The sequence below is a fragment of the Microcaecilia unicolor genome, chromosome 4, assembly GCF_901765095.1.
Source record: "Microcaecilia unicolor chromosome 4, aMicUni1.1, whole genome shotgun sequence".
NCBI lineage: Eukaryota > Metazoa > Chordata > Amphibia > Gymnophiona > Siphonopidae > Microcaecilia > Microcaecilia unicolor.
The window spans coordinates 283,030,458-283,053,305 of NC_044034.1; the positions used below are offsets into that span (position 1 = coordinate 283,030,458).

At 44.1% G+C, this 22,848-nt stretch overlaps 1 protein-coding gene across 1 annotated transcript in view; it reads left to right on the plus strand.

The window, feature by feature from the left end:
• PUDP (pseudouridine 5'-phosphatase) overlaps positions 1–22,848 on the plus strand; it is a 180,187-nt gene that overhangs the window by 26,664 nt on the left and 130,675 nt on the right. The window contains exon 2 of the mRNA XM_030201633.1: positions 20,712–20,930. Coding sequence (XP_030057493.1) covers positions 20,712–20,930 — 219 coding nt within the window. The remainder of the gene's footprint in view (positions 1–20,711; positions 20,931–22,848) is intronic.

Here is a 22,848-nt window from a genome sequence, read left to right on the forward strand (position 1 = left end):
TGGGGGATATTCAGGGTTAAACCATTTTCTTTTGTATAATTTTTTCATTAGATAACTGATCTCCTTGTCTTATCCCACTCCCCCCCCCCCCCCCCCAAAAAAAAAAAAGAAAAGAAAAATTGTGGTCTAAGAAAGAGAGTATTAAATTACCTGATTGTAATAATTTTCTTTACACTATTTTCTCTGTATTTCTTTGCAAGTTTATTTTATTGTAAAATTTAAAATGCTATAAATAAAAAAAACATGTATGCCACCCTAATTTCCAACCTTAAGATGTTTTCCCCCTTCCTTCTAGAGATTACACAGCACTTATAGAATGTGATCTAAAATACACATACTTGATCCTGGCATACTTGATCCTGACCTGTCTTTGCCATTTTGAGATAGACTGTAGAAGTTGTCATTGATCCCTACTCCAGCCCGTCCTGATCTCTCTGCCATTTTATTTATTTGTTAGGATTTATTTACCGCTTTGGAAGGAATTCACTCAAGGCAGTGTACAACAAGAACAACTCAAACATAAGCTATAGGCAATTACTACAGTTAAAATAAACAACAATACAAAGTATGGCATAATATGCTACATTACAGTGTCAACATAATACATAATAAAACATTTTAATAGACCATATAGGGTGTAAGCAAAGATGGAATGTATAGATAGATAAGGTAGAGTAACAGTAGTAAGAAAATAAGGTCAAATGAGGTCAGAGAAGTTTTGTTCCAAAATGTAGTCCTTTATGTATTACACTAGCAAGTTTATGTGAATTCTATCGACTGTACCATTGCCTGATGAGAACAGTCGACTTCAATGATAAAATATACACCATCTACAAGAAATAGAAAAAGATAAACTACCCTAAACAGTAGGCATTAAAAGATCCTGTGCACAAAACAAGCCAATTAGCTGACCTAATTATTCTTTTCTAGCACTTTGATTAGGGAAAGCTTTGCAGACAAAATAGGAATTGAGAAGGCCTCTGAGAGAGAGTTGATAAGGTTTTCAGTGGCTACCTATAGTTCAGTTGTAAAGATCTGGGTAAATTTATAAGAAAATGTTATATTCTAGTGCCTTACATTAGGGGCCCTGTTTACTAAGCTGCGCTAAGGGTGTGCTAGCATTTTTAGCATGTGCTAATGATTAGCACAGACTAAACATTACTCTGCGCAGGCTAAAAACACCCAGCTTAGTAAATAGGGCCTCAGGTTTTTAGATAATGATTATGCTTTACAATTATTCAAGTTCAAGATTTTATTTTATGGTAATGTTAATCTGCAGCATCTAATATAATCGTTGGTGCTCTTGTATTATACGAGTGTCATGTCCCCTACCTCAACGCAAGCAGCGTCCTCGAGCTGTGCGGGGTCCTGTCAAAATGCACACTTAACTGGCACTGCCTGAGCCATGTGTGTGTAGTCCTCTCTGGGTTTGTTCAGAGAGCGGTGGTTGCAGGCTCCTTAATTGCTTTGCTTCCATGCGCCTGTTTCTGCTCTCTCTCTCTCTCTCTCTCTGCCTGGCTTCCAGTCTCCTTGATTGCTTTGCTTCCACCCACCTGGGTCTGCTCTTCCTCTGCCTGGCTTCCCTTGCTTCTCTCCTATTGGTCTTCTGGTTCCTCCTTCCCCTGCTCTTGACCTTTGGCTGTGCCCCTTCTCCCTGCTGATGTCAGACGCCAGCACTTTTATCAGGTGAGCTCTCCCTGGACTCTATGCTTCGGCTTCTACTTTGGTAGGTGTTTCTAACTCTGCAGTCTGCTTCTTATCTACTGGCCCCTCGTTGCTGACTTTGCCTGTACCTGAATTACTCTTCTGCCTGTTACCTGCCTGCTGACCGTCGCCTGTACCTGGATTACTCTCTTGCCTGCCGCCTGCCTGCTGACCATCGCCTGTACCTGGATTACTCTCTTGCCTGCTGCCTGCCTGCTGACTTTCGCCTGTACCTGGATTACTCTCTTGACCTGCTGCCTGCCTGACCGATACATTCATCACCCCGCTTCCAGCCCCGTCCCGTAAGTCCTGCAGGCCGCCCGCACCTAGGTGCTCAACCTCTGGGGAACAGTGGTCAGCGCAGGTGAAACCCGGGGTTGTTCAACCACCAAGCAGAACCTGGTCCAAGTACCGGGCTCAGCAGTGCTCTACTTGGTACAAGAACTCACAAGCCTGACTAGGAGTTATAACTTTTACTGTATTATGTGTGGGACACAATTTTTGAAGTTGATATTTTTGCTTAAAATTGTTGCATATGCTTTATTGTATTTTATTTTGTGATACAATACACCTTGAGCTTACAGGGGGAAACATGGAATAAATGTGCTTAAATAAATGATTCACCTTTTGCTTAGACTACTGCAGTCTGCTCTTCTTACTGAGCTATCTCTCTGCATGAGGTTCTGTTAAAATTCTCTTATTTGACCAATCACCCACCAATTTTGCTACATATACATAACTTCTCAGGTAACTACATTGACTCCCTATTTGCTTCCACATACAGTTTAAACTTTTCATACTAAAAGTGCATTCATTCTGCAGCTCCATATGTACTTCTTATTAACTTCTCTGCCTCCTTCCTTGTGAACTGTATTGATTGAACAGAGTCATCTTATGTGTGCCTTTATGTTTCATTGCCAGCTCTTGGCTCCACAGTTTCCAACTTACTATGCTATACACCAGGAGTAGACTTGAGTTGGTGCACTGTGCTCTCTGATTTCAGGTCCAGTCTAAAACTCCTTCTTTCTGTGTCTGAATTTAAATCTTAAACCCTAGTTCTGGTCAGAGCCTTATTGAAAATTAGGAAGTTGCTAACGCGCCCATAGCACTGCTTAGTAAACAATAGGCGTTACAAATGTTCTAGAAAAGAAAGTGAACGTTGAGTGAGGTAATCACATTTGAAGATGATATAAAATTATGCTAAGTTGTTAAATCTCAAGTGAATTGTGAGAAATTGCAGGAGGATCTTGAAAGATTGGACATCCAAGTGGCAGATCCTTTTTAATATGGAAAAGAGCAAGATTCACTTTCATAGCTGCATGACATTGAGTTCCACGTTAGGAATAGGATCTAGGCATTGTCATGGACAATATGTTGAAACGCTCTACTCAGTGTGCAGGGGTGGCCAAAAAACCCCAAACAGAATGTTAGCAATTATTAGAAATGGAATGGAAAATAAAATGGAGAACATCATAATGCTTCTGTATCATTCTGCATCTTGAGTACTGTGTACAATTCTGGTTGTTGCATCTCAAATATGTAGCAGTATTAGAAAGGGAACACAGAAGAGTGCCCAAAATGATAAAGGGGATGCAACCATCTCCATTTGAGTAAAAGCTAGGTTAGGGCTTTTCAGCTTGAAGAAGGGACAGCTTAGCGGAGATATAGTAGAGATATAGTAGAGATATATAGAATTATGACTGGAATTGAATGGGTATATGCAAATCAATTGTTTACTTTTTCAAAAAGTACAAAGACTTTTTCTCTCTCGTCCCTGCTGTCCTGGAGCAACAATCTATTAATGGCTCATAGGGCTACCACAGCTGTGATGGATTCAGTGGCAGGCCTTAAATAGAATGAGGTTGTTCGTTACCATCCTAAGGCAATCAAAGGAGTTATATGGTTTGTCCAAGACCACGAGGAGCTGCTGTGGGATTTGAACATGAGTGCTTTAGTAAAAAGCTTTATAGCTGGGTTTAAAAAGATATGAGAGGAATACATTCTGGGATAGGGGAAGGAATAAGGCAAAAAATTATGCAATATTTACTGCAGGAAGCAATAGGAGAAGAAAACTGTCAACAGTCAAATAAAAATGTCTTAGAGGCATATTTTCAAAGCACTTTGGGAGGCTAAGTTCCATAGATTTCTATGGAACTTTGGGAGGCTAAGTGCTTTGAAAATGAGCCTCTTAGTCTCCCACTGGAAATGGCTAAAAGTCTGGAAAGGCATGACAAAAAAAGACAAGTTTTAGAGTAGCTTTAAGTTTCTTCAGTGATGGTTCATTCCAAATATCAGTTGGGAGTTGATTTCAAAGGGTAGGTACTACACATCCAAGTAGTGAATCCCTTGAGGAGATGGAGAGGAAAACTACTATAGTGAACCTTATGGACAATGAACATGATCTTAAATTAGATTCTGCTTTGAATGCGTAGTAATGTTGTTCAAAAAGAAAAGGTGACACATGATTGAATTTCTTTACATTATAGATCAATTTACAGTTTTTAGCTTATTTCAAACTTTGGAGAACCATCAAGGTGGTTTACAATAGTAGCATTATTGGAAAATAAAATAAGTACAACATCATAAACAAACTAGATAGCATAGAGGTAAAATTTTTCTTGTTGCAAAGTTACTCTGCTTAGCATGATGCAGTCTCCTGGCCCATATACCCTACAGAGCTCTGGAATAAATGTAGATTAATTTCAAGCAAACATGTTTATGAAAAGATAAGTCTTCAAGTCTCTCTCTTAAACGCTTGTTAGGAAGATTCCTGCTGTAAATAATTAGGTAGTTCCAAAGCGAAGTTCCTTTAACACTAAAAATGGACTGCCAACGTATCTAAATAGATATGCCTGAATGAAAGTATCATGAGAAGATTTTACTGACATTTTGAGATGAGCTTGATGTTGGTGTTTTGTATGAGTTGTAAACACCTCAATGAGTAAAGAGATACTTGTACCAGCAACACATTGTAGGTGTCCAGATATTTGAAAATGATGGAATGAATCAAGAGTTTCAAAAATTGAAGGATCTAAAAATGGTTTTAAGGACCTTATCTTCCATGGTGATGCCAATGACTTCTGCACCACTCGAGAAATGTGGCTTGAAAGATAAGTGGAGGAGTGGCCTAGTGGTTAGGGTGGTGGACTTTGGTCCTGGGGAACTGAGGAACTGAGTTCGATTCCCGGCACAGGCAGCTCCTTGTGACTCTGGGCAAGTCACTTAACCCTCCATTGCCTGCCACATTGAGTCTGCCATGAGTGGGAAAGCGCGGGGTACAAACGTAACAAAAAAAAAACACTCTGAAAGACAGGAGCTAATCTTTGATGGAATCACTACATTGTTTATTGAAAGTATGTGGTAGAGAGGAAGAACGGGAAATGAAAACCAAAAGCCTTTCATTTCATCTATGTTAGTTACAAACATTTTTTATAACCATGTAATCAAGTGACAAATACTAAAAAGTTTATGTTCAAGTTCTGTTTGAAAATCAGTACACCAACATTTAGAAGCCACAGAAGCTATATGTGTTCAGCATATAAACATGAAGCCCCAATGTTTGAGCAAAGTGTGCAAGTGGAGCAATAAAGATGTTCAAACGGTTAGGAGATTGCAAGATAGGGGCTAGGGTTTGGAAAATGAAGAATCAAGTGCTGCTTCAAATGATCAAATTCCAGTGTCCCCCAGTTGAGCTATTAGCAGATCCTGACTGATTATGTTGAAAGCTGAACTAATATCTAACTGTATCAATATCACTTCCCGTCCATTGCCCAGGTAGGTAAAGATATCATTATATTTTCTGCTGCTCCCTTAAAAAAAAAAGAGCTTTTTCTTGAAGATCAGGATCTATTAAAATGAGATTATTTATGCACCAATAAGGCATTTGTGCAAGCTGGCCATAAGTACTTGGCATTAGGGATATTGCTGTGGCATTTGAAATAGTAGCTTTAACATTTTATAAATTGGTTCTTGATATCAAACAATAGTCTATTCATGACTGTCTAGTGAGGTGCAAAGTAGAAAATATATTCATGTCCTGTGATACTGAGTAACTGCCATGGATCGGTAAGGGCCAAAGAAAATGTGAGGCTAGATATTTCTTCATTTATTTCTCTGTTGACAATTTTACATTCCTCCACGACCCTCCAGACCGGTCAAGACGCATGGGTTATGTCCTCCTACCAGCAGAGGGAGACTGAGAAACACTGAACTTTTGAATACTGTATATATAACCTGTGCAGTACATTCACTAGCCAGTATTTTCTCAGTCTCAGCAGAGGTAGATGGACAGCCTGTGCAGTCTTCAATAGTCTGGTGAGGTAGTTTGATTATACAGTTAAGGGGGTTTTCTCCTCTTATTCCCATATTTATTGGTTTGGAGTGTTCCCTGTACGTGGTATAAAAAAAAAAAAAGTGCTTCGGGGCCCTGGGTCCGGTGGGGCCCAGTTTTTCCCCCTGGGGTGTTACACCTGTTTTCAGGTCCCTCCCCCTGTGCTGCTCTCTTTGGAGACGCTGGCAGCTTGTGCCTCGGCTGCTTTCTATGATTGTAGCCTTGAGAGCCCCCACTTTTCAGCTGCCAAAAAGAAATTGGGAATATCTCTTTAAGAGCCGTCTGCAGCTTTGTTGGTAATATCTCTTTAAGAGCCGTCTGCAGTCTTGTTTTACATAGGAACGGACGGAAGGTCCGTTGCTATTAATAACGAGAGAGAGCAGAGCGGATAATTGTGGGGAAAGCTGGGAGACAGAGTGTTTGCATCGGTCAGCGCTTTGAAGTAATGGCGGGCAAACTTCTCCGCTGTCGCGCATGTTCGCGCCGAGGTGTAGAGGCGCCGGGAGGTCAGTGCCGCTTGTGCGGCGAACCGAAGCAGGCCTCGCCGGTGGCGGCACCCCCGGTTTTAATAGCGGAGGCCCCAGCTAGTTCGGGGGTGTCGGGAGTAGCGGCAGCGTCGGCAGGGCCGGTTCCGACGAGTTCAGTTTTGGCGGGAACGTCCGCCATTTTGGATTCCGCGCGTCCCGCGGAATCAGCTGTTTTTGGCCCTGCTGCTCCCGGATCGGCTCCAAAGGTAGCGTCGGAGGGTCCAGGAGGCGTTGGGTTTCCTCCGGATTTTGTATGGACCCTGTTTCAAGCCTGGAAGGCGGGACCCCCACCTTTGGGGGAGGGGGCTAGTGCGGCTCTGGCTAAGAAGCCTCGCTTTGAGTGGGACGACGAGGAGGCCTTCTCCCCTGTAGGATCGGAAGGTGTTTTGAGTGATATCGCGGATCCTGAGGGGTTTGAGGGTCCTCAGCCCTGGAGAGGATCCTTCTGTAGTAAGAATTTTTCACAGGGAGGAGCTTGCGGAGCTCATTGAGCAGGTCTCTTCCACCCTTAAGTTTGAACAGCCAGAGGCGGTTTTGGGGGAGGCTAGGCAGGTGGACCCCTTGGTTAAGGGGATTCAGCGGCAGGCTAGGTCTTTTCCCATGAATAAGGACATCCGGGATATGGTGTTTCAAGAGTGGCATTCGCCGGATTCTCCCTGTAAAGTGTCTAAAGCGATGTCGAGGCTGTACCCACTCCCACAGGAAGATAGGGATTCCTTTAGGGCTCCCACAGTGGATGCGGTGGTGACAGCAGTGACAAAAGCCACGGCTATCCCGGTGGACGGGGGGACTGCTCTCCGGGATCCCCAGGATAGGAGGCTTGAGGCTTTCCTCAGGCGGAGTTTTGATTTGTCGGCTCTGGCCCTGCAGGCCTCAATTTGTGGGGGGCTGGTTGCGAGGGCGTGTTTCCGTTGGGCCGAGAAGCTGCTTGATGATTCGGTGGAGGTTGGGACCTCCGGGGTACAGGAATTAGCCAAATTGGAAATGGGATCCTCCTTTTTATCTGATGCGCTTTATGATTTGCTCCGTGCCTCGGCCAAGAATATGGCTATGCTGGTGGGGGCACGGAGGGCACTGTGGTTGCGAGGTTGGGTCGCAGATGCGGCCTCCAAAGCTAAGCTTTGTTCGCTTCCCTTTAAGGGGTCCATGCTCTTTGGTGAGGATTTGGATAAGTTGGTGAAAGGTCTCAGCGATGCCAAGGCCCCTCGTCTTCCGGATTTACGTCCTAAGGCGGCGTTTAGGGGTTCTTCCTCCCGAGGTCGGTTTAAGGAGGCTCGCCGGTATAGGCCCGGGAGGACTGGTGGGGCCTTTAGAGGTCGGTTCTTCCAGCGAACACAGTCCTTTCGGGGGAATCGGCGAGGAGGCCGTGATTTCGCCGCGGGAGGACAGGTTTCGGGGCGTAATTCACAATGAAGGTGTGCGGGTCCAGGCCCTGGTTCGGGTAGGGGCTCAGCTGAGTCAGTTTTACCAGGACTGGGCCCAAATCACATCGGATCAGTGGGTGCTCGAAGTGGTGCGAGACGGGTACGCTCTGGAGTTCGACGGCTCGCCTCCCGAAAGGTTCCTGGAGTCCCCTTGTCATTCGAGGCTCAAGCGGGCGGCGGTGCGAGACACGTTGGCGCGGCTGATCAGTCTGGGGGCGGTAGTGCCTGTTCCAGCCGCTCAGCGCCGCTTGGGCTGCTATTCAATCTATTTTGTGGTCCCAAAGAAGGAGGATGCCTTTCGACCTATCTTAGATCTGAAAGCAGTCAATGCAGCTCTCAGAGTACCCTCTTTCCGCATGGAGACATTGAGGTCGGTCATTGTCGCGGTGCGGGAAGGGGAGTTTCTCACGTCTTTGGATCTGACGGAGGCTTATCTGCACATCCCCATTCGGGCCGCTCATCAGCGATTCCTGCGCTTTGCGGTTTTAGGGAAGCATTTTCAGTTTTGTGCTCTGCCTTTCGGGTTAGCTACGGCTCCTCGAACCTTTTCCAAGATCATGGTGGTAGTGGCGGCGGCCTTGCGGAAGCAGGGGGTTCTGGTGCACCCGTATCTGGACGATTGGTTGGTGCGGGCCAAGTCCCAGTCGGAGAGCGAGGAGTCCACTGCTCGAGTGGTGCAGTTTCTTCAGTCGCTGGGCTGGGTAGTGAACTTCGGCAAGAGTCACCTGGTGCCGTCGCAGTCGCTGGAGTACCTGGGAGTTCTATTCGATACCAGGAACGGTCGGGTCTTCCTGCCGGGCCTTCGGATTCGCAAGTTGCAGAGTCAGATTCGGCTATTTCTGTCGGAGGCGGCTCCGACGGCCCGGGAGTATCTGCAAGTCCTGGGGTTAATGGCGGCCACCATAGAGGTAGTTCCGTGGGCCCGGGCGCATATGCGACAGTTGCAGTCAGCTCTTCTCAGTCGGTGGGCGCCTCTGTCGCAGGAGTTGGATGTACGCCTTCAGCTGCCGGTAGGCCCACGCCTAAGTCTCCAGTGGTGGTTAGACCCAGGCAATCTGAAAAAGGGAATGCCGTTGGAGGCTCCGCAGTGGGTGATTCTCGTCACAGACGCCAGTCTTCAGGGCTGGGGAGCTCATTGTCTCGGGCAGGTAGCTCAAGGGCGCTGGTCTCAGGTAGAAGCTCAGTGGTCCATCAATCGTTTGGAAACCCGGGCCATTCGTCTAGCGCTTCAGGCGTTTCAGAGTGTGCTGGTGCGGAAAGCAGTCCGGGTGTTTTGCGACAACGCCACCGCCGTGGCTTATGTCAACCGTCAGGGGGGCACAAAGAGTCAGGCGGTCGCGGAGGAGGCAGCGCTGTTGTGTCAATGGGCGGAGGTTCATCTTCTAGCGCTCTCCGCGGCACATGTGGCCGGGGTAGACAACGTGGAGGCAGATTACCTAAGCAGGCATGCTCTAGACCCCGGAGAGTGGTCGCTTCGTCGGTCGGTGTTCAATCGCATTGTGTCGGTCTGGGGTCTTCCCGTGTTGGATCTCATGGAAACGGCCCGCAATACTCAGGTTCAGAGGTTTTTCAGTCGCCGGAGAGATCCTCGAGCGGAAGGCATAGATGCGCTTCTAATGCCGTGGCCGCAGGAGTTGCTGTATGTGTTTCCCCCATGGCCGTTGGTCGGTCGGGTGATTCAGCGCATCGCTCGACACCCCGGACAAGTGATTCTGTTAGCCCCGAATTGGCCGCATCGGCCGTGGTACGGAGATCTGGTGCGGTTGGCGATAGCGGATCCTCTGCCGTTGTCAGGTTCAGGGGTGTTGTGTCAGGGACCGATAGTTATGCCAGATCCGGATTGGTTCTCGCTTACGGCCTGGCTCTTGAGAGGCACAGGTTAAGGAGGAAAGGTTTTTCGGCCAGAGTTATCGATACGATGTTGAGTTCGCGTAAGCGGTCCACTTCGTTGGCGTATGTCCGGGTCTGGCGAGTTTTTGAGCATTGGTGTGCATGTAGGCAGGTTCTGCCCTTTCGGGCTTCGGTGACAGATGTCTTGGAGTTTTTACAGGATGGTATGGACAGGGGTTTGGCCTTGTCTTCTTTGAAGGTGCAGGTAGCGGCTTTGTCGTGTTTCCGTGGGAAGCTCCAGGGAAAGTCGTTAGCTTCTAGTCCGGATGTGGTTCGATTTTTGAAGGGTGTTAAGTTACTGCGCCCGCCACGGCGGCGGATGGTACCTTCGTGGGATTTGAATCTCGTTTTGGATACTTTGGTGAGGCCGCCGTTTGAGCCTTTGGTTTCTGTTTCAGATAAGGATCTGTCCCTAAAGACGGTGTTCTTGGTGGCTATTACTTCAGCTCGGCGAGTGTCAGAACTTCAGGCTTTGTCTTGTAGAGAGCCCTTTTTGTCCTTTTCCAAGGAAAGGGTTTTGTTGCGCCCAGTGCCGTCCTTTGTGCCCAAGGTGGTCTCAGAGTTTCATGTGAATCAAGTGATTTCCTTGCCAGTTTTGGGTGACTTGGCCGGGGATGCAGAGCAGCGTCGACTGGCCAAGTTGGATGTGCGAAGAGTCTTGCGCTGTTACATTTCCAGAACTCGTCACTATAGGCTTTCTGATCGTTTGTTCATTCTCCATGGTGGGGCAAGGAAGGGCGCGGCAGCTTCCAAAGCTACGATAGCTAGATGGTTGAAGGAGTCAATTGCTTCGGCGTATTTGCTGAAGGGCCGCGTGGTCCCTAAGGAATTTTCGGCTCATTCTACCAGGAGTATGGCGGCCTCCTGGGCGGAGAGTAGTTTGATTCCTCCGGTGGATATTTGTCGAGCGGCGGTTTGGTCGTCTTTGCATTCCTTTGTTAAACATTACAGGATTGATGTGCATGCCAAGGAAGAGGCAGGGTTTGGGGCTGCGGTGTTGACCTCGGGCCTACGGGGTTCCCGCCCTTAAGATATTACTGCTTGGGTACGTCCCATGCGTCTTGACCGGTCTGGAGGGTCGTGGAGGAAGGTGAAATTAGATCTTACCTGCTAATTTTCTTTCCTCTAGACCCTCCAGACCGGTCAAGGCCCGCCCTGTCTGTACTGTAGGCCAAGAGGTCTGTACTCTGTTGTTCTATCTTGGCAGCTGTTGAGTGTGATTTCTATGGTTTCAGACTTGGTTTGTATAAGTCTGGTCAGGTGTGACCGTGTTTGTTCGTCCACCTGTGGAAGCACACACTATCTGAAGGACACAATGAAGGATATGAAGAAAGTGTCCAATTGACAATTACCACGTACGGGGTTATTAGTTCTAGTTGGTGTTGTTGTTTTCTCTGCTTTGTCAGGGTTATACTGGCTAGTGAATGTACTGCACAGGTTATATATACAGTATTCAAAAGTTCAGTGTTTCTCAGTCTCCCTCTGCTGGTAGGAGGACATAACCCATGCGTCTTGACCGGTCTGGAGGGTCTAGAGGAAAGAAAATTAGCAGGTAAGATCTAATTTCACCTTGGATAGACAATCACATTGTAAACCTAAGTGGCTGGTTAAAGTCATCAGCTGTAATCTAGGTAATGTCATTGTACTCCCAGAGTTCTTCTGTCACTTCTTGGATGAAGTCTGGGGTGTCTTGATTGGGGCATAGATGTTCATAAATAGGTGTTTGCAGTTTCCTATAGTAGCTGCCACTAAGGCCCATCAACCACATAGCTCTGCTCTTTGGAAGTGTATTTATACTTAGAGAGTTTTCCAGAATAGTATGGAGACTCCTCCTTTTTTGCTTACAGTCTGTGGCTCATCCAAAATTTAATTTTCAGCAAACAGCTTATGATACGTGTTTCTTGTATTAGTAATATGATCTTCTGCATCTTTTTGGGATAAATGCTTTTTCTCTTTTTATTGAATGTTTAAAGTTCTTTAACATTTAGGGCCCTTTTACCAAGCTGTAGAAAAGGTTGGCCTTAGGCACCCTTACACAAGTTTTTCTGATGCACTAAGGCCATGTTTCCCACAGAAAACAGCTGAATGTCTATTTTTTTGAATTAATGGCCATGCACTAATGTTGCTATTAATACGTGACCATAAACAAAAATTAGTATGTAAGCACTTACCGCCACCCATTTTGTAGGTGGTAAAGGCTCACTTTCTGATCCTGTTCTAATTAGTGTGTTGTAATGTAGATGCAGCATTAGCTTAGAAACACCCTTCTCCACCCCTGACATGTCCCCTCCACTGTGGAGGACTCCTGAGTATGCCCTGTGGTAAGCCCTTTTACCGCAGCTTAGTAAAAGGACCCCTTGGTGAAATAACTGTAAATTCTGCTGTTAATCTGTTGAAAATAGCAGTAGAGACACTCACTTTCATGTACATATAATTTGCATTCATGTCCTTAATTTGCCATAGATTTTACATTTAGGTGAGTAGTCCTGATTAAAAGTTAAACATGTATGCCACTCTACTGCAATAGGCAGTAGGTGGCCTATAGGTTAATATTTCTCATGAGTTAGGTGCTCTCACACTGTGACACATCGATCGGAGGCTACTAATGAGTTTATCTTTCCTCAGACATACCGATATCAGAATTTAATCAGTGTATATTATTGAGCAAATGTGTTGTATTGTAACTACAGTGAACCATTCACTGATAGTGATTTCTGTTAATCTGTGCACAGAGGGCATGCATCTACTGCAAATGAAGACATTTTTCCAACTACTTTTAATGTTGTGCAGTGTCTTCAAACAGAACCATGATTTTTAGGTAAATTGTGCTTAATATCACATCTACATTGTTTCTGAATTTATGGGCTGGTGATATTGTAGGAATTTTGATTAGGTCGTATTCTCTGCCTGAAATTGGCTTACTTCCTCATTATGGAGTTTAGCCACATATTGCTAACGTATAGGTAGATTACACAGATAGTTGAACTTCCATATATTTAATGGAAATTAGAAGTATCACCACTCTTATTCTGTCAAGTATAGTTAGACATCTCAGAACAAGTGGGAATCTAGTGCATCTTATATGTATCAAGGAATTTTGGTAATTTACACTAGATCCTTTTACTAAGGCGCGCTAGCATTTTTTAGTGAGTGCTAAATGCTAGAGACACCCATAGGAATATATGAGTGGTTCTAACATTTAGCGCACACTAAAAACGCTAGCTCGCCTTTATAAAAGACCCCCTTAGTGTTGCTCCTGTACAGCTATGGAACCAATTAAACCCCCAAATTCTCTGCAGCACAAGATGAAAACAGAATAAGAAACAGGCCGTAGTACGACTTTACATATTACTCCTGGGGGAATTCTGCACAAAACATTTGAAAATTCTGTGCACAATATTTTAAACTTCTACAACTTTTTACGTGTACAATTCCCCTTGAGAATGCAAGGCACATAAATCGAGATCTTATTCTAAAGACATCCTGCAGCAGCCCCATGAAAAATCTTAAAAGCAAGGACTAACAAGAGGTTGTTTTTTTATTTTTTTAATAAATATAACTGACATATTGTAATTGCTGCTGTTATATATTGTAAACTGATTTGGTCCTTATTGGTGTAAATGTGGTATATCAAACCATTCATTTTACTGATCTTATGTTTGTGTCCTAAGGCTGGTGTAGTGTACTGTATATAGTCAGTGTCTTCGCCATCTGTTTTGCTGTCGTTTGTCAAAATTTGTCAAAAGTCGTGGAGTGGCATTCTGCATCTGCTTTACCTGGCAAACCCTGAAACAGGGTATTACAATAGTTAATTTGTGATATAACTAAGTATAATGAGGTTTCGATAGATCTGCCTGAGTAAAATGGGAATGGATGCTACTAAACTAACGTAAATTGTAAAAACAAGAAATAATTATTAGTGAAAAATTACTTTTGAAAGTTAAGCCAGTTACCAGCTCCACTCCCAAACCATTCATTTGTTTTTTTTTTTTTTTTGCTGTTATAACATGACTCCCTTATTTCAGTGCAATATCAGCAACAGGTCTCACATAAAGATTAAAAAGTAGAACTCCCAGAAAGCAGAGGCTTAGGTTTTGAAATCTCAGATTGTCTGTTCTCCAGAAATGATAGGAACAAAGAGCAACATTTCTTATTCCAACCTGGGTCAATCTATGTAGTCGGATAGAATGATCTGTGTATCAAAAGCAGCACTCAAATCCAGCAGTACGTCTTTACCTTTATCTAAATACTTCATCAGTCATCCACAATATTTAGCATACAGTCTCTGCATTATGAAATTTCCTAAAACCCGACTGGTAAATAGTAAACCTTACGTGGAGGGGCATTTTCAATAGAACGTCTAAATCAGATTTAAATTCTGAATAGGAAAGAAGGTCATTTTCGAAAAACATAGACGTATATCTTTTGTGATTTGGACTTTTTTTTTGTTTGGCCCATTTTCAAACGAAAAATGTCCAAATGCAAAACGTCCAAAACAGAGGAGGAGTAGCTTAATGGTTAGTGCAGCTGGCTTTGATCTTGGCAACATGGGTTCAATTCCCACTGCTGCTCCTTTTGACTTTGAGCAAGTCAAATGCACAAGGAGCATTTTTTGATATGACATCTAAGTGTGAATTTGGTCATTTGTTGTAAAACGTCCAAAATCAGAACAGGAAAGGTCATTTTCTACCTTTTCCTTTTGAAAATGCTGTATGGAAAAACATTTTGTGATTTGGATGTTTTATTGTTTGGTCCATTTTCAAACAAAAAACATACAAATGCAAAACGTATAAAGTACATAAGAAAATCTACAGTAGAGTGAAACCATTCACAAGTGTGGTAAAAGCTTTGGCTGTAATGTAAATCTGAAAGCACATCAGAAAGTCCACTGCAGTGGACTTTATAAAATGTCCCCAGGTACACATCTCACCATTGCTCCCTTACCTTGTCTGCTGAGCCCCCCCCCCCCCCCCCCGAAAAAAACCCCACTCCCCCCAATTGTACACCACTACCATAGCCCTTACAGTTGAAGGGAGCACCAATATATGAACCCTTACGCCAAGCCCCCTCCCTGCCCGTCTTCAAGTCTTTGCTTAAAGCCCACCTCTTCAATGCTGCGTTCGGCACCTAACCCTTGCCGTTCACTGAATCCAGACTGCCCCAATTTGACTGCCCCTATCGGACCGACCGTTCACTTGTCTATTAGATTGTAAGCTCTTTGAGCAGGGACTGTCTCTCTTTGTTAAATTGTACAGCGCTGCGTAACCCTAGTAGCGCTCTAGAAATGTTAAGTAGTAGTAGTATATGGGTACAGTGGGTTTCTGGTGGGTTTTGGAGGACTCGCAGTTTCCTCCACAAATGTAACAGGTGTGTGTGTGTGTGTGTGGGGGGGGGGGGGGGGGGTAGAAGCCTGGGTCCACATGTCTGCAGTGCACTGCACCACTACTAGACTACTCCAGGGACCTGCATGCTATTCTAATGGACCTGAATATAACATCAGAGTCTGGCAAGTAATATTTTTAATTACATTTTTTGGGGGTGGGAGGGGGTTAGTGACCACTGGGAGAGTAAGGGCATCTTGTTGTGTGGAGTGGAGGAGTAGCCTAGTGGTTAGTGCAGTAGACTTTGATCCTGGGGTAGTGGGTTCAATTCCCACTGCAGCTATTCATTATAAAAACAGGTCTACATCAAAACATCTACGTTTTTAGTCCTTGACGGTTTTGTTTTGTTCCATTATGGCTGAAAGACGTCTAAATGTTATTTGGGAATGCTTATCCCACGGTCTCTGCATGTGTCTCCACTGTTGGATGTGCATCGATCTAGAGACATTTTGGACACATTCCCCTTCCCTATTCCCTCCTGGTTTCCCTACTCCTTCCTTCAAATCCTACTCTTCCCCATTATCTCTTGTAGATTTTCCTGCTGAATTAGCTTCATTTTACTGCATTGGCGTTTGCCTCTGTGATGCGCTGTAAGCCACATTGAGCCTGACACTGTTGAGAAACTGTGGGGTACAAATGAGATAATAAATAAATCTTAGAAATGCCCAAGTCCCGCCTTGAACACGCCCCCTTGAGAATTAGATATCCTTCTGACGAACTTCAGAGAAAAACATCTAAAAAGAGGTTTCAAAAATAGTGATTTGGATGTTTTTGTGGAGTGGAGGAGTAGCCTAGTGGTTAGGGTGGTGGACTTTGGTCCTGGGGAACTGAGGAACTGAGTTCGATTCCCACTTCAGGCACAGGCAGCTCCTTGTGACTCTGGGCAAGTCACTTAACCCTCCATTGCCCCATGTAAGCCGCATTGAGCCTGCCATGAGTGGGAAAGCATGGGGTACAAATGCAAATAAAATAAAAAAATAAACGTCCACATGCAGAGACTTATGTCACTTTTTGGACGTTTTTCTCTTTTGAAAATGAGCTTGATAGTAACAGAGTAAATTACAGCAGATAAAGACCTGAATTGTCCATCCAGTCTGCCCAACAGTCACACTCATTATTGGGTCATGATTACACCAATAATGAATGCGATATAAAATACTTGATCATTGTCTCCTTTAGGCATGTCTGGTGTATAGACTGTAGAAGTCCGCCATGCCCTCTGCTTAGGTTCCAACTACTGAAGTTGCTGTTGAAGCCCACTCCAGCCAATTCAAATCTGTCTTGTCATTTCTGGGACACAGACCGTAAAAATCTGCCCTGCACTATCCTCGTGTCTCAAATTACTGGAGTTTCCATCAAAGCCCTCTCCAGCCCACTCTAAGCTAAGCCAAATCAGACCATACAAGGTTGCTGAGCACTGGCCTTAGTTCTTCATAGCAGGAGTTGCCATCTAAGTGCCACTTGACATGCAAACACATTTTTTATACCATTCATTTTTAAGTTAGAGATCCTCTGTGCCCATCCCACGCATTTTTGAATTCTGTCACCTTTTTTGTTGTCCACCACTTCCCCTCCCTCGGGAGGGAATTCCATGCATCAACCACCCTCTCCGTGAAAAAGAATTTCCTAACATTACTCCTAAGTCTACCATCCTGCAACCTCAATTCGTGGCCTCTACCATTACCTTTTTCACTTATCTGGAAAATATTTGTTTATATATTAATACCTTTCAAATATTTCAATATATAGTAACATAGTAGATGATGGCAGAAAAAGACCTGCACAGTCCATCTAGTCTGCCCAACAATTTAAACTCATGTATGTATTTGTGGGATAAACACAAAGGAATGCTGATTAGAAGGAATGGATCCATGGAATCTTAGCAGAGATTGGGTGGTAATGCTGGTAATTGGGAAGCAAAACCGGTGCTGGCCAGACTTCTATGGTCTACACCCTGATCGTGACTGAATAGATATGGATAGGCTTGAGTGTAAATTTTAAGGGGCTTCGACATTAGCTTCAGAACTTTTAGTACAAGAAGAGTGCTGGGCAGACTTCTACAGTCTGTGCCCTGAGAATGGCAAGGACAAATCAAACTCTGGTATATGTGGTATCACATACCATGTAAAATGAGCTTATCTTGTGTGGCAGACTGGATGGACCATGCAGGTCTTTATCTGCTGTCATTTACTCTGAAACACTGTTCTGTGTTGAGTCCACTGTTTTTTGATAGTGGCTCATTGAAAATTTCCTGGTTATACCTTGTAGGCCCTTTTGACCTTAGGTCCTGACATTGGTGACTTTTAATTAACTTGTTTTAAAATTTTTACCTCTGGACCTTCTGGGGCATTCTCATTTTTTGGAAGGTTTTTGTGCCAACCACTACTTTTGCTTTTTCTGGCTGTTACATTAAACATAAGGGGGTTCTTTCTCCGTTTTACCTTTTGGATGTTGTTTTTCTTTCCCACCATTTCACTTCTTTGCTGGGCTGTCTTCCCCGTTGTGCACACTCTGCTCTTCCCCCTCACCATCTTTATCTTCTGTCATAGGGTTTGGGACCCTGGTGACAGACAGAACAGCTCATAACCTGGCTTTTCTCTTACAGTCCAGGTCCATGGCAACTGCATTACTTATTTTCTGCTGCTGGGGGTTGTAACCCCGAGGGCAGCCCACTTCTTACTTCTTGGCCATGGCCCTTATTTATTTTTTCAGTTTATAGCTCACCTATTAACTAAGCAGGTACCAATAAAATATTCACAAAATCAACAAATGTACAACACAAACATTCTGTTCCTGGAGATTCAGTTCCTTGCAGCACCTTCTCCACATTTCACTGCCGCTGCTCTTAGCTTCTTCAATGAGACGTTGGGTCTGTGGCATTTCGTTGTTGACACTGTTTCATTGCTGTTGCCTTCTGCAGCTGGATATTGGATTCCCAGCAGCAGATGGCACAGCTCGCAGCCTTGGGTGTAATTTTTCTACTGCTGTTGGCTTCTTTTTGTGTGCTGCGGGGTTGATTATCCTTGTGGCACTGATTTTCCTGTAGCACCCACTTCTATTTTGGTGGCGGGGCCTGACTGCCACCCCACTAACATTTCCTTGGGACTCCTGCCTCTTAGTAGGGTGCATAGGTTTATATGGATGGCTAGACAGACAGACAGACACAATCTCCCTAGCAGACACTATGGCTTAAATGAAACCTGCCTAAATAAGGGGTGGTTAGAATGATGTAATTCTGAAGATCTGTGCCAGGTGCAGAGAAAGCTGGTTCTGGCTCTAGAAGCATATGCTTCTGTATAAAATGATGCCAGATAAATTAGGCACATGTATTTGCATCTGTGTCAAGGCAGATGTGATTTTTGTGTGTGCATGTGCTGGTTAAGAATAGGTACGTACACATGCATCTTACCATTCCTGCCTGTACTCCACAGGTTTTCTTTTCCTGGGAACATCTATGCATATCCTATATAATAATTCTCACCTCCAACGTTTTATTGGTCTTGCTGCCTGTGTTCGTGACTTCTTCTGAGTTGGTCTGCTAGGCTCCGTAACACAGGCTGACGTCAACGCGAAAAAAGGCGCCCATTGGTCACGGTGACGATGGACGAGCTGACATCACCACGAAAAAAGGTGCTTATTGGTCACGGTGACGATGGACGGGCAAGGGAAGAAGATGAGCACCATCAGCAGCAGCGAGTAGGGAGAAGTAGACGCGGATCACGGCGCCGCCGGGGATGGCGATGGGAAAGAGCAGGGCAGGCCGCAGCAGCCAGGCCGCAGCGATCAGGAGCCGCATCCGCCACCGGCTCATCAGGCACCCATAGCGCAGTGGGAAGAACACTCGGAGGGAGGGATCCTGAAACTCGGAGGGAGGGAGGGAGGGGATGACCCTGGAACTCGTAGGGAGGGGGGGGGGCCACCCTGGAACTGGGAGGGAGGGGACAACCCTGGGACTGGGAGGGAGGCCCTGGCACACACTCTCATTCTCACACACACACTCTCATTCTCACACACACACTCTGTCACAGACACACTTGGATCCAGTCTCACTCTCTCTCTCTCTGTCTCTGTCACACACACAGACTCTCACATTCACTCTGTTTCACAGAGTCACTCTCACACACACTCTCTCATATTAGCTGTCTTCTCAAGTCACTTCAATGGCTTCCTATCCGCTTCCGCATACAGTTCAAACTCCTCTTATTGACCTATAAGTGCAGCTCCTCAGTACCTCTCCACTCATCTCTCCCTACATTCCTCCCTGGGAACTCCGTTCATTGGGTAAATCTTTCTTATCTGCACCCTTCTCCTCCACTGCTAACTCCAGACTCCGTTCCTTTTATCTTGCTGCACCATATGCCTGGAATAGACTTCCTGAGCCGGTACGTCAAGCTCCATCTCTGGCCGTCTTCAAATTTAAGCTAAAAGCCCACCTTTTTGATGCTGCTTTTAACTCAACCCTTATTCACTTGTTCAGAACCCTTATTTTATCATCCTCACCTTAATATTCCCTTATCTCTTGTTTGTCCTGTTTGTCCTAATTAGATTGTAAGCTCTGTCGAGCAGGGACTGTCTCTTCATGTTCAAGTGTACAGCGCTGCGTACGTCTAGTAGCGCTATAGAAATGATAAGTAGTAGTAGTCTTTCAAACATACAGACTCTGAGGAAAACCTTGCTAGCGCCCGTTTCATTTGTGTCAGAAACGGGCCTTTTTTACTAGTGTCATATAAATGAAGACACTTTTCCTTTGGTCTACTTTTTACATATATATGCCCTCAGGCAGTTTTCTACATATTGAAGTTCCTTATAAATTACCATCATAATGTACAGGGAAGGACAATAAAAAGAAAAAAGTAATATAGCAGCTCACTTGCAAAGAAAGTTCTAATAGGTTAGGACTGTTCAGTTTGGTGAAGAGACAGATGAGGAGCTATAATAAAATCATGAATGGTGTGGATCACTTGGGGGAAAAAGTATTTTCTATTCATTGTTCCTTTCAAATAGTACTAGAAATAATGGATGTTTTTGTTTGGTAGCAGAAATAAAAGGATTTTTTTTTCCAGTGAAGGCACAAATAAGCTGTGCAATTTGTTGCCAGAAGATTGGTTGCAGTTAATAATGCACCTGGGTTTAAAAAGATTCCCTTTTTTTAAAATATATTTTTTCATCTTGCATGTTCTCTGACACAGTTGTGTTAATTCATTACTGTATATACAAATCTTTAAACATTTATTATAGACCATATAAGAAAACACATTTCCAATAAATAAATACAAATGATTTGAAAATTTTTTTTTTTCAGTTTTGAAATTTGAGAGCATTAGTAGTTCTGGTTCTGATTCATCTGTTTTTTTTTTTCTCTGTGTCCAAAACATATACATGATTTTTCTTTGGTAATAAATATAGCCTGTATTGTACTGATGGTTTCAAATGTTTTTTTTTTTTTTTTTTGCAGATACCGAGCGACTGTATACTTCAGTATTCCAGGAAATTTGTGAACAGTTTGGAAAGGAGTACACCTGGGAAGTGAAAGTCTTAGTCATGGGTAAACAGTCTTTGCCAGCAGCTCAGATTATTCGGGATACTCTAGAACTTCCAATAACTGCTGAAGAACTCCTGAATGAAAGCAGAATTAAGCAGGGAAAAGTGTTTCCTACTGCTTCTTTGATGCCAGGTACTTTCTTTTTTTCTTTTGTCTTTGGAGACTTATGTAATAACCAATGCTATCCTTTATTGTGGCAATGTACTTCCAGGATCTGAGGTAGGGAGGTCCAAACAGGGCAGTTCTGGGCCTCCATGTTACAGGGAGCTCCAAACCTACCTAAATCTGAATGATATACTGTACAGTTAAAAGTGTTTTATTACAGAAAACTTTGCAATAAAAAGAATCATTTTGGGTAGCATGTTGTTCAGCATGCAAATCACATTCAAACTTCTTGAAATGGGAATTACTCCCAATGTAACAAATTGTTCTAAATTTTCACTTCTTCTTTAACACAGAGTCTACTCTAGTTCTGGGCTGAAGTAAATGTTCTGTAAGCAGGAGGAACAAAGTCATCCAAGGTGAAGTGCAGCACTTCATCTCAAAGGACCCTGTCCTGAGAAATTTCCTCATATATTAAATTAAATACAACTACAGGATATATAGAGACAACTACAGGATATATAGAGAACTATGTTTCAAAAAGAACAGTTATTAGGGATACTTTACATACACCAAGCAAATCACCAATTTAGCAATTCCAATTTTAAAAGGAGGAGAAGGATCTGAGACCCCCACAGAAATTCCTACTGCTTATCTGTGTGTATTGGGTCAGAATCTCAGTCATCAATCCTGGAAAAACCTCTAATAGTATTTTTTATTTTTTTGAACTCAGTTATGCAGTAACACCATAAAATATTTTTAATCAATTTAAACATCTATTCTTAAATATTGAACACAAAGTGAAAAAAGTTGAGCACTTGCAAATTTAACATGAATTAAAGCCAAAAGCACTTAGCATTTATAGCTTTTGCCCACACCCAGTGGGACCCACTTCACCGATTACACCGGCTTCCTCAGGGGTCACATACTTGGGCTAAGGTGCGATTTGACAAAAACTGGATACAGTTTCAAAACTAGTACTGGTTCAACATGGCGCCATAGACGCATATGAGTTGGCGTATTAAAAACTATGGTGCCATGTTGAGCCAGTAATTTTTTTTTTTTTGGTTACATTTATACCCTGCGCTTTCCCACTCATGGCAGGCTCAATGCGGCTTACATGGGGCAATGGAGGGTTAAGTGACTTGCCCAGAGTCACAAGGAGCTGCCTGTGCCGGGAATCGAACTCAGTTCCTCAGTTCCCCAGGAACAAAGTCCACCACCCTAACTACTAGGCCACTCCTCCACTTTGAAGTGGATAGAGTTTTGAAACTCTATCCACTTTATTTGTGTGGAATGTTTAAGAAAGAATAGATGTTTCAATTGATGAAAAATATTTTTATGATGGTGTTAGTGCACAATTGAGTTAAAAATATAAAACTGTATTTGAGATTTTTCCAAGATCGATGATTGAGATTCTGACCCAATACACACAGATAATCAGAATTAAGAACATAAGAGTAGCCATACTGGGCCAGACCAATGGTCCATCTAGCCCAATATCCCATTTCCAAACAGTTGTCAAGCCAGGTCACAAGTACCTGGCAGAAACCCAAATATTAGCAACATTCCATGCTACCAATCCTGGAGCAAGCAGCTGCATCACAATGTCTGTCTCAATAAAAAACTATGGACTTTTCCTCCAGGAACTCATCCAAACATTTTTTAAACCCAGATACGCTAACCGCAATTACCACATAACAGGGGCGTAGCCAGACTTCAGCGGGAGGAGGTCCAGAGCCCGAGATGAGGGGGCACATTTTATCCCCCTCCCCAGCGCCGCCAATCCCCCCGCCATTGCTGAACCCCCCCCACCACCACCACCAACTTTGACCCCCCCCCCCCCGCCGTCGCCTACCTTTGCTGGTGGGGGACCCCATCCCCCGCCAGCCGAGCCGAGGTCCTCTTCTTCCCGATCCCGCGCAAGGCTTTGTTCTAGTCAGGACGT